Below are 12,739 nucleotides of genomic sequence, written 5' to 3' on the forward strand. Positions count from 1 at the left end.
TTCCTTGCGATTTGTCTGGTTTGTTTAATTTTATTCGGGTTGCACTTTCGTTTAACGATATGCTCTGCATGTTAATGTCCTTCTGTTTTTTGTTGATAGCTTGTGTCTATAAACAGGGTTTCTTTTTCAAATTTTGACTACTGGCCTTGTCCCTTTACTTGTTATTCTATGATTACTATCAAAACATAATTAAGTTGCAAAAATCCTGTTCTAAAGGTTGGTAACATTTTGCAGCAATTTGCTTACCTTAACTGAAATATGGCATGCTCAAATTCCAGTTTATCACAGAGAGATAAAATGAAGTTTTATCCCACCAAATCGAAGCATAGTTATCAATCACAAAATAAAAAAAAATAGTAGAAATAAAACGCGATTGCTAAATGTCCATGAAGCATTTCCAGTTAACTGAAGATCATTTATTTCAGTCACCATAGTTTTTTTTTCCTGAACTAGAATTAGTCAGTGCAGCAGGAAAAGTAGTTCTGGTAGCGTAATCAAAAGTGCTGTTGCTGACTGTAGTTGCACGTGCATCAAATAGTCCTAGTAAACACTGTAAATCAAAAAGTCCTCAATGCCGGAGCACGCTGGATGTGTGATATTTCTTTCTAAGTAAAAATATATTTCTTGAATGATTTTAAAATTGCTTTAAAACGTAAAAGTATATGCCCTATGATATTGAAGGTTTTCAACGAATGGTCAATTTATATTACAAAGCTGTTGCTGCTAGCTAAAATTGCATGCTTTCGAATAGTCACTATTCACTATGAATGAAGCAAAGTTTCACGGTATCATTGATCTTTTCTCGCAATGTTAGTGCTGTAGGGCATCGAATAGTCAAACGTGCTGCTGATTTTGTCACCATAAGCATTTTTCTGCTAGCTGCAGTGGATGAGTATGAACTTCTGACTGCCTATATCACATTTAAAAAGGCTTAATGAAATGAAAATAAGTGCAGACAAATTAATTGTTGGTAACTAAAGTTCAAAACCATGCTAAATAGTCATTATGAGTTATTTCACGTAGAAATGTCCGATACGTATAGATTCTGGAAGAGAGATGTCAGGAAAATGTTGATGAAGTTTCTGATATTGGCATCATTAAAAAGGGGCAGCAAATATACGTCTTTGCCGCTGAGATGGCGAAGCCCGACTACCGCTTGAAGTCAACAAAATCGCTACTTAGGGAGTTCCAGGCGTGTCTCTGGAACATCTGAAATAAACGACAGGAGATTAAGTATGGAATTACTGAGATAGCAAACATATGTGTTGGGTTTTGGAACTATTTAACCCTTTAAGGAAACGTTTAAATAATAAGCCGTTTGAAATAAAAAGTAGTTTTGATTTAAAGGTGGGAATATGTATACGTTAAGTACGTTTTAAGCGTCTAGAAGTTAACACTGCCATTATTTCTTTTGTATATCCCCATTGTCCAACACGATGCACGTGGGGGTCAAACATTACTTATTCTTTGAGCTTTTGTTTAACGATATAATAATATTGCTTTTTTAAATCGTTCAATCTCGTTTGCCCAATGTTGCGCGACGATTTGGTCGTTTATTGTAGTAGAGTTCAGAGGATCCGAAATAACAACACATGTCCGGCGTGGTGGCTACCAACCAGACTGATATACACCCATGCCATTTATCGGACAACGAATATCTAGGTGACAGCTAATGAACTTAACAGTACTCAAATCAGATATTATTAACTTTGATTGTATCGGACAAACTGTTAGTATAATTTGTCGAAGGTAATTGTCTCGAGCTGCAAATCATGAAGAACAAATGTTCAACTCACCAGTTCGCTCAGCATCATTCGAGCTTTTTCTAAGTCCTTCGCTCGGGTATAGCCCTCAATATCCGGATATATACTATCGACGTCGGTATCTACATCTCCAGCGTCTAAGAGTAGCTCGTTGTTGGTATGTTCTCTTGAGGCAAAGCTTTCGGGCAGCAGTATGTCGCGTAAACTACATTGTCTGGAACTAAGGTATCTCACGTTGGTAGAATCCAGTGTTTTCTGTAGTGGACCAGACCGTTTACCATTTCCTGCAAGAAGAGAAAGCATTGTTATTTCGGTGCCTAATGTCATTTATAATACGTCAGTTTCTACGATCAGTCAGTTAACTAGTTATTTAACTAATATAAACAACAACAGATACAACTTTGAAATCAAACGAAAATACGAAAAAAAATCCACAGCAATATCTATTAAATAATTATCATTTGATTGAAGTGATATTTCCGTAAGGGATATAAAAATGTAACGGAATGAAACTTATCTTACCAAAAGACAGAGATTTGAATAAAATATGAATGATTTATGTAACAAGGGTCTCCTTAGATTGTTTCTGGCCAACATTCTATGATCATTGGCAAATATTGGTTTATTATGCTATGGCGGAGTCTGGTCAAACTGTAGATATAAAGAGAGATTTATAGCCAATAGCTGGGCTTGTCTCCGGCGAAGTAGGGACATTTGCAGATCATGTTATTAAACTACACAACAAATATGTCAAAAACATAGGATATTCAAGAAGTTTTTATCTTTTTTTAACTTAATATCTTGAGTTACTGTTGTTTTATGTTGAACATTTTACCGCGGGTTTATATTTTATGATTATCAGAGGTTTGAATTAATTCTTTAGATAACCAGAAAGTGTGCAAAAGGTATTTAAATTTTATGCAAATAATCGAAAAACAGCAATAACTATTGATTAAAGGAACATTTAGTGGAACATTTCTGTAGCATTAAGGCTAATCAATGCATTCAGACAGATTCAAACGGGTACATTCTGCAAATGTTTGCATGTGGGTGTAAATATCAAACGAAGATTAAGTAGTCATTTCCCGCCGATGAAAAGCACAAATATTTGTCTGCACTTGGAAAACGATTCACACAAGTGTTATATTTCAAACAAGTTCATTAAAAAGTTGTATCTTAGAACTTTTTATTGATTCAGAGCTATCACTTCAGTATAATAACTCATGTGTCCGTTATTAGTTGATTGCAAATACCATGGAATTTTAATAGTCCGTATGATAAAAAACAAAACAACTTGGATAACATTGCAACTATTTAATGTTACCCCAAAAAAGTTTGCAGAAATATCAGGTTATTTTAATCAAGGCACTTTCTATGGTAAAATACCACAAGTATTAAGGGTCCACCTTATCAAATATTTTGTCATTGTTACGAATTAAGTTGAACGTCTTGCTTGCAAATCAAAATAAACTATGTTTGAACGTACACAATTATTTTAGATTTTTTTAACTTTACATCTAAAAGTAGTCGTATGATGTAATGATTGATATGATGGCTTTAAAACAAAGAAAGGGCTTACTTTCAATAATGTCAATTAGGCTATTTCTAGCAGTATTTTGTTGCACCATGTTACCATGACAAAGATGTGAATGTATTTATCTGGAATAAAATATCTATAATGTCATGAGGCTATTTACAAACTATTAAAACAATCTTTAAAATTATCAAATTAAGAAATAATCTGCGAATACAAATGACATCCAAACTGTGCGTCTAATCAACCTAAATGATATTAAACTTTAGAGCTAAAGTTGAATAAGGTTATATGTATTTATGTCAAAAGATACACAAATGCACCGATCAATGTTTTGCGCCATCTCTGAGAGGGCGTTAGGGTGTGCCAGTGGTTGCATACTATCGGTAGTGTATTTTTACGTTGAAATGAAATTGTGTGCTTTGTCATTTTAAAGTTTTTTTCGTTGCAACAAACAATAAAGATCATTGGGCAGAAAAGGTAGATATAGCATTTGATTTTTCCTCGTGTTCGTTTAAGTTTGTTAAAAACAGTCTTTGCCTGATTTAAGAACAATATTTTCTCATTCGTGCCGGTATATCTCGATATGACTTTGGTATTTCAGATTGACCGTCCCATCTTTTCCGAATAATATCATGTGCAATTTAAGAAAAAGAGCAATTAATTGGAAACAACCATTAGGACCGCAAGCGACTTTGGGTACACTCGGATAAAAAATATCATATATTTTTTTTTAAAGTTCACAGTTGTTTTGTCTATCTCTTTTGTTAAGTGTTTCAGTTCAGAAATTCAATATCTTTGTAAGGTTTGTAAACTTCATACGGAACTACTCGGCCATTTTTTATTGAAAACAACCTCGAATGAATATGGACAGTTTACAATGTCAAAAATCGGTTCTTTTTATGTCCGCTGCAAGTAGATCGCGATTAAAATAATTTAATTTACCAGTTAAACTTCATGACTTAACTCTAGGAGATCTTAATTATGTTTGCAATAATACACTTCACTGGCAATCAATTTAAACTTAGATCAGCAAATTCAAGCTAAAACACTACATTTAATTAATGATATGATTAAAAAAATACGAACTACTTATACTGATCTACCGACATACATCCGATGTTGTTTTCGATAAAAATGGCCGAGGAGCTCCGAATGTGTAAACTCCTGTTAAAACATGCATTCTTACTCCAAAATTAGATTTACCACAATTAATAACTTTGTTTTAATATTCCGAAAAGGATGAATAAATGTCGAAAACAATGGTTCTGATGAAAGATACGGAGTTTTAATCTGAAAGAAATGATCATTAAACACAGTATTGCTACCTTATGGGACTATAGCAGGCCACAGTTAATCTTTTAGCATTCACCAATCATTTATTTTTTTGCCTCTGAACAATGTGTCCTAAATCATTGTATTTATGACGGATTGTCCCTGTATTTCTTTTTGAATTATGCAATAATTCGAATTTGGATTTGAGTCCTAAGGTTCAAAGCATGTGCTGATTTAAGTTAACATGTTTTGTTTGTTGCTTTCATTTATTCTGATGTAGATGTCTTGGTTCGTTCCATTAAGTATATAAGTCGATGTAGTTTCTTTATTTGATTATTTTGCTGTATATGTTATGTAAATTGAATTTAAACCTGAAATACAAACAATTCAACTTCATAATGGATATAACTCTCTTACAGATGTAAGATAATTAAAGTTACAACATAAAACCTTTGATGGAACATACACAGGCGCATTAACAAAATATATTTATATAATCTCTTTTCTTTAAAGATTGTTTTGAACGAAATGAATTGATCTTCTTTGACGAACAAAAACGAAACAGCATCAAAATGGGAAAAAAGTAATCTGTTTCAAATTAAAATGAACGTCGCAGCTTATAGAAAAAAAACCCTTTGAATTTTAATCTACGAGTGTAATTTCAAATTATAATCAATTGTAAACGGGAGATTGATATTTACTTATTTAAAGTTTTGTTTCAGTAGCAGTGTTAAACTAGATTAAAGTTAAATATAATGACATAAAAAGCGCAGTGACCAAACCTTACATTCTGATCTTGGTTAGGGCGTCCGATGCACAAAAAAGCTATTTAGTTAATTATGCCATTGGTCAACACTTTTGCATATAATTCAAACGCCTTATTATTCTTTATTTGATATTATTTGAAATAAAAACATGTCATGAAGAAGGCTAACCTAGTCTTGTTTTATTTACGTTGATGAAAGCACAAATAATGATAAGACCAATCCAATCTGAAGTTCTTGACAACAAATAACCGTCAAGGGAGTTGAGATCGGCACGCAGACGGTCTCCATGTCGATAGAGAGTTGCACTTACTAAGAAACTAGAGAACATTCCAGACAGTATTAGCAGTATTGATGTTAATCAAAGAAAATGCCGGACTTAAAAAGTTGGAGTTAATATAAAAAAATATTAGAGATGTGCATCAGACGTTTGAAAACATTTGTTAACTTCTTTTGTTTTCTTTTTCTTTTTCTTTTTTATTCAATATTGTCACTCGTCAATCGAATAATGTCCGTATTTCTTTAATTGTATTCGAATGATGATGATATTGTCATGATTTACAAACAGCAAGAAAAATCACATTTCATACCATAATTCCATCTCAGTTATTAGTATTGACTTCATCATTTGTTTGTATTAATTGTCTTGTTTTTATATTAGTTAAATGTTTTGTCAGCGGGGTAAAATGAAACGCAAAAGCAAAATTTAATTTTTGTTTTGTTTTTGCATCATCGAATCGAGTTTACTTACGGAAAACCAACAAGTTGATTTCAATTGAGCGTTTTGTTAATAATTACAGGACCCTAAAAGCACTCCTTTTTCATTTTACTGATCTAATGAAAATATATTTATGATATCATTTTTTCTAAATTACATCTGTTCAGAAATTCATTTGAATTTTTCAGAATTTTTCAATTGCAAAAAATGTAAATATTGATTCCTTTGAAAACATTAATCATTGATGCATTTTCTATACACTGTTTACTTTACACTTGAAAAAGGAACCTAAATTGGCGTGATACAAGGAACATCTTCTTTCGTCAATATCATGCTTGTATTTTGCATATTAAATTACTAATGATACTGTTGTGGGTGATAATTTCACATTGTCTGAAGTTCCTTCTGACACTGATTATTATAGGGCCGTGTCTTCTACTGTATGATTATAATGCATTAAGGGATAATAAGATACACGTTCATGTTTTCATAAATTTCCTCACGTTTTAACTTCTAACTGTTTGATTTTAAAGCATTATGGCGCGGCGTGGGATATTAAGACACTTCCGTTCACTAATTACATGAGCGTTGGCGGTGTTTGAAAATGATGGAATTATGGTATGAAAACTCATAACTTGTAGAGAGGTAGCCTGCAGGAAAGCTATCTAAAGAAACATAATCTGAGGCAAGCATTTGTCATTATCATATTACGACTTAAGCAATGAATACGTCGAACACATTAACATTATAATTGTCATCAACGCCATATTCCTTTATGGTACAACAAATGTCTTTGACTCTCAAATGAACATCGTATGCGTATTTATAAACACAGACACATTTATGATTTCTGTCATTCCAAAGTTGTCTGACTTACAGCTATGATTAGAAAATGTTATAACGTAGCGCTAAAATTGGTTTAAGTTGATGATAAATATATTTCGAGATGTAAGCAATATCACCTTGCGACATATTCTTAACAAATTTCAATATCATAAGATAAACCTTTTTAAAATGATACTACATACAGGTGTGCAGTGTCCGAATCCAAGTATACACTATGATACTCAGACTACTCTATGACTCATACATATGCGTTGTATTTGGCTTGTTGAAATTAAAACCGATATACAACACATACAATACCAAACGTATAACGTTCTTAAAGCTGCACCTTCACAGATTGTTGTCATTTAAAAGTTAATATCTCAGAATCAGCTTATTTGTCATCAATGGTTTCCGGTAAGATAACTCACAATATTCTCACAGATCCCAAATATTTGGATTTCTTTCATTTTTAAGAAAACATTGTATGGCTTTGAATAAATAAACATCCTTTACGAACGCAAATATGAAGTCAATGCGATCTGATCTTTTGTTAGTAGTCTTATATCACTGGTTTCCACACTTATACGCAAACATGGATTATTTCAAAACAATAAACAAAACAGTTGTCAAAACGATCAATCTGTGAGTAAGCAGCTTAAAGAAAAGTTTGTATCCCAATTCCATAGAATTGAATCATAACTCACCTCCAAAACAGGCATGAATGGCCCATCTCCCTGGTCATTTGTAGCCTGTAAAAACAGAATTATAACATATCAAGTGTATCCCCTATTGTAACATAACTATGGAAAGTTATTTATATATATGACGTTATCAGCAAAATATTAGTCATGTGGAGGGAAAAGGTTACGTTTGCATTTTTTTCTCAATTTTTCGTGCATCATAAGCAGGCAATCACACATATATTTACATATTCCTTAAATGGGTCATTGATCTTTTCTTACATATATTGTTTAAACAAGGTTAGCATATTATGCGTATTAATTATACACTCATACAGTGTACAATCATTTGTCTATTTCTTTGACATTGTTCAGAAAGTTGAATATTATTAAGTGACGATATATGTGTTACATACGTCTTAATTATTGCACCTGCCAGTATACTACGGTAATTAAAAGCGTTAAACGACGCTTCTTAGCAACAACTGTAAAGATAAATTTTAGAAACAATTAGACAATTTCTTTAAACAAGCATCATCTAGATAAAGAGCCGGTTAAAACTGAGGGGTGCCCCAGAATCAAATAGTCAATTTATTTAAATCAATGCGAGATTCCGTTGTTTTTATTTTGCTTTGGCGACTTATGTTATTGTTTTAGCAATTCTTTGATAGTATAGGGATCATTTTGGACCTAAGACAAATTGACGTCATTGGGAAGAAGGCTAACCTATTGGAGTAAGTATGAAGTAGGCAATATCTCAGTTCTTTCATTCTACATTATAGCCAGGGGATTTGTAAAATATATTGAGTGCAGTATATTTCCTGTAGTATCATTAAAGTTAAAATCATTGCGAAGAAAATTCATTTCCAACTTGAAAATTCTCATGAAATAGGAATAAAACATGCAACAGTATCTTGTTCCTGTGTCCCTTGAAACTGAAAACAGTTATTTCTCGTCGTTTATAAACTACAAAAACAACAACAAATTGATATCAATAACATGGTTTATTTCTTTAAAAGATTGCAATTTATATCCTTTCAAACATTTTTATCAACCAAACATCCATTATGTAATGTTAAGGAACTGGAGCACCAAGAAAAAATGGCAGGACATTAACACAATCAGGAATGTTGCTCATGGTTAGTTTTTTATATCTTATGAATACCTAATCGAAATTCAAATGTGTTTAAATCTGGCTATGGTATAGTTAATATAAATTATACGTTTGGTAAAGATACTGTTCAAAAGGGTTAAGTTTATCGTAAAGTAAATATTAGTAAAACAGTTGAAATTTCCACGATCATCATTCGATTTAAATTGATGTATATGTATATGTTTGTGTCGATAGTTTATTATAGTTTGGGCTCTTGTCTTGTGCCCCTAAACAGGTTTTTTTTTAAATTTTAGACTACTGTGCTTGTCTCTGTTTTTTAAATTGTATTATTGGTCTGACTGAATTGTATTTAAACCAAGAAAGTACAATTCAGCACATAAAAATATTTATTCAGATTTGTTTGATAATACCCAAAAAGCTCGGAAATATTTTATTGATTATAAGCCTAACAATGAATGCTTACTCATTGTACACTCATAAAGTTTGCAATTATATTTGGGACTTCTTTCGCTTGGTATATGTAATTGAATAGGAATTGGTGACTATACATTTGTAATTTCTAAGAACAAACGTCCTTATGTTTGCAGCTGCCAGTGCATTTCAATGATTTAATGCGTTAAATGACGCTCCCTGTAACGGAAAAAATGACAATATTCAGTTTCAATGTGGCAACTTCTTAAATAATTGAAATAAAATAGAAAACTGTCGGTTAAAAGACTTTGAGAATTGATGCAACTCTGATGAATATTGTATGATAGTAAATGACACATTTAAAACTGTAGATAAATACGCATGGTAGAGCGCTTACTTTTACGAACAGTTAATGGCTGATGGTATTGTAAATGCATGTGAAATAGTTTAAGATACGAATGGAAGCCATTACGTTTTGAGACGCAATGTATACCATATTAAGTCAGGGTTGATTGATTTTATATTTTACAACTGAAACACTTCAATCTTGTTTAAACAAATACAGAAATGGATAGAATACGATGCAATTACAAAACCACACACACACACACACACACACACACACACACACACACACACACACACCACCTACCATAATATTGAATTGATATTTAATGGACACAACAACAGAAACTATGGTAAATACAACTAACCGGATATGAATAGAAACGAAATACAGCAAATTAGCACCGTGCCGGCAGTGTGTTTTATTTAGAAGTAATTATTAGGTTTAAAACGTTACTTTCCTGTCAATTATTGACAATTCTGGAATATTAACACATCGATTTTAGAATATCGCTACTCAAATATTTAGAGAATTACCTATTCTTTGGAAAGCATCGCTTTAGTCGAGGTATAGATGTTTGAACAACTTGGGTGAACCAATTAGTAAAATTGTACTGCAAAATACAGCAATGCAGCGCAAGTACCGCTTTGTCATTTCGAATTGTACTTTTTATCATCCTATTGCCATAAAATCTTAGAAGAGCAACTAGTCGTACTGAACTATGTTGGACCATATCAAATTTATTGTATTCATTTGTATTTTTTTTGGTGAAGTCATTCATTCTTTTTTTATCAATGTTTGCTTCGACCTTACTTTTTTATTATTATTTAAATTTCTGACACGAAATTTTCACATGAAAACATCACTTACCAAACCAATAAGCGTAATTTATAAGCATATTTTCTCCATTAATGTTCTACCTTATGTAATAAGTCATTTCATTAAAATAGGTTGTGTTATTCATTTGTTGGACAATACACATCTAATATGTTTGAGATGAATGCTTCTTGACATGTCCATTAATAAAAAAGTATTTCAAACAGAATATTTCTGAATATTGTTTGTCAATTTAAGTTCAAGACTTTAATCATGAAAATATTAAATTAAGATAAACAACCGCATAACTTCTTGCTTTTTTCAGAAATGATTGTTCTTGCTTCGATATCCTTAATCTGAACAATGCAAATTATCTTCAAGAGAAAAGCACAAGAGCCGCCAAATATAACTTGTACCACGAGTCTCATGGCAACAGGAAACAAAATCTAAGGACTGCCAATTATAATATTGAAAATGAATAAACAAAGCCAATTTCATTACAACTACGAATACACATTTCAGTGGTTTAACAGAACTAAACACTAGAGCTTTGTGGTGCGTGCTGGAAGTATACTATTCTGTTATGTAACAGTTAACAAAGACAAAGCAGCATTTAACATTAGAGAACAAGACTTGACATAAATAAAAGTTCCTGATAGAGTTATATGTCGACTTGACGACATATAACACGACAGTTTGTGATGTACAGTATGTTGGCGCGTTCACATATACACATGTTAACAAGGTAAAGCCTTATATGTCGACTTGATTTAAAAATAACTCGACATGGTGTGTTCAACTAACTATCCAGTTAATATTATTACAAAAACACGCGTTAAGCCTTGTCGCATCGACCCAAGTCAACAATACTACATATTCAGATCATCAATATCTACGATAAACGTTTCCATTTATTTTATTTGCGGGACATTCTTTGTTCCCATCTTAAAACCAAATAATGGTACAAAAGTTGATGTCAAAATGTTTCAACAAGTATCGTCATTTGAAATGAAATGAAGTTGTAAAACGCTATTTCCAAATAATCTTTCGAATCTCAGTTCGCTGACATGAGTTGTACAACTTAAAAAGCCACGCCTGCACTGCTAACATCAACAACAATAGTTTTAAAACTATTTTTGTTGTTGTTGTTTTTTGCAATGAAAGTCATATTATGCCTAAATTTAATATTTAATAATCAGGCACATTTGTTTTTGCTTTTTTAGATTTTCTGCTAAATATAAATCAGGTAGGTAGGATATTTGTTTTAGTGAAATCGTGTATTAATAAAAGAATTTAATACAAATGAAACCAAACAGGTTCGTGAAGCTGTGGTTTAAGTTATTAAGATTTCAGAAAGAAATCTGTTCAAAATGCTACTAAAGCACAATGGTCGCACCTTATATTATGAGGAATGGTATCAGTGTTAATTTATTTGAACTTCGGTATGATATAATCGATAAAGATTTCTAAAATAACTTTTTTTTATAACACGTGTACGTTCAATACTGGCCTTATTTAAAAAAGGGACCTTAGGTCAGAAACTTTCAACCAAACACCACCAGAAATAACTTGATAAAAACTAAAACCTAAACAGACAAATAATTTCCTTTTTATTACAGCAAATATATATTCTTAAACCGACATCAAAAACTATATGGCGACTTTTATTTCAAAGTTTAGTTGCCGACAAAAAACGGAAGTCAATTTACAGGCAAACATGTATAACAGCACTCGACATGACACGTCTCTTTTATGTTTTCAGTATATTTGTATTATGAATTATAACTACAAATCATTATCTGTATAAATGTAAAATAACATCAACAACTATATGCAACTTTTGTAACATACACACACAAACAATAGAGCACGTATTCTGGGACTGTCAGAAGTTACAACGTTTATAGGACGAACTAAATAACTATATTGCTCCACAATCAATACATATTATGATAACCGAACAAGAGGCATATCAAGGTATTCAAGGAAATGGAAAATACACTATTGAATGTAATTTCTTCATTTCAACATTTTAACCAACCAGTATTTCTCTATTTATATGTTTCTTATACTAAAATACATAACTTCAAACGAATACATTAGAGGATAATACGTTTGGAAAATAAGCGAGTGTAAGCGAATGTGTCGGCGACACAATCTATGCAATATAAATGATTTTAAACTTAATCCGTTAAGAAATTTGATGTAAGTTTGCCTTTAAGTCTGTATATCAAACATGTTTTAACTGTTGTGAGGTTAGAAAGCAATTCATTCAGACATTTTATGCATATGTTCTCCTATTGTGGACATTTTCATTATCGTAGTATGCGAAAGCGCATTTAAAACTATCATATCATTGCTTGAATTTTTTTTTTAGATGTTTATATCTTAATGGCTTTAAGTGATTTACAAATTTATTAGTTTGCCAACAATAAAAATGCCAACTTTGAATATAATCACTTCCCAGAAAAGTTGCCGCAAATGCTTTAC

General features: G+C 31.8%; 1 protein-coding gene across 1 annotated transcript; it reads right to left on the bottom strand.

Moving 5' to 3' along the window:
• Positions 1-1,082: 1,082 nt before the first annotated feature.
• Positions 1,083-2,066, bottom strand: LOC128237893 (uncharacterized). Its single transcript, XM_052953472.1, has 2 exons — positions 1,797-2,066; positions 1,083-1,209 (listed from the first exon to the last, which is right to left on the bottom strand). The coding sequence occupies exons 1-2, from the start codon at positions 2,064-2,066 to the stop codon at positions 1,150-1,152; spliced, it is 330 nt and encodes a 109-aa protein (XP_052809432.1). The 3' UTR covers positions 1,083-1,149.
• Between the last annotated feature and the right edge of the window lie 10,673 nt (positions 2,067-12,739).

Source organism: Mya arenaria, chromosome 6 (genome assembly GCF_026914265.1).
Source record: "Mya arenaria isolate MELC-2E11 chromosome 6, ASM2691426v1".
NCBI lineage: Eukaryota > Metazoa > Mollusca > Bivalvia > Myida > Myidae > Mya > Mya arenaria.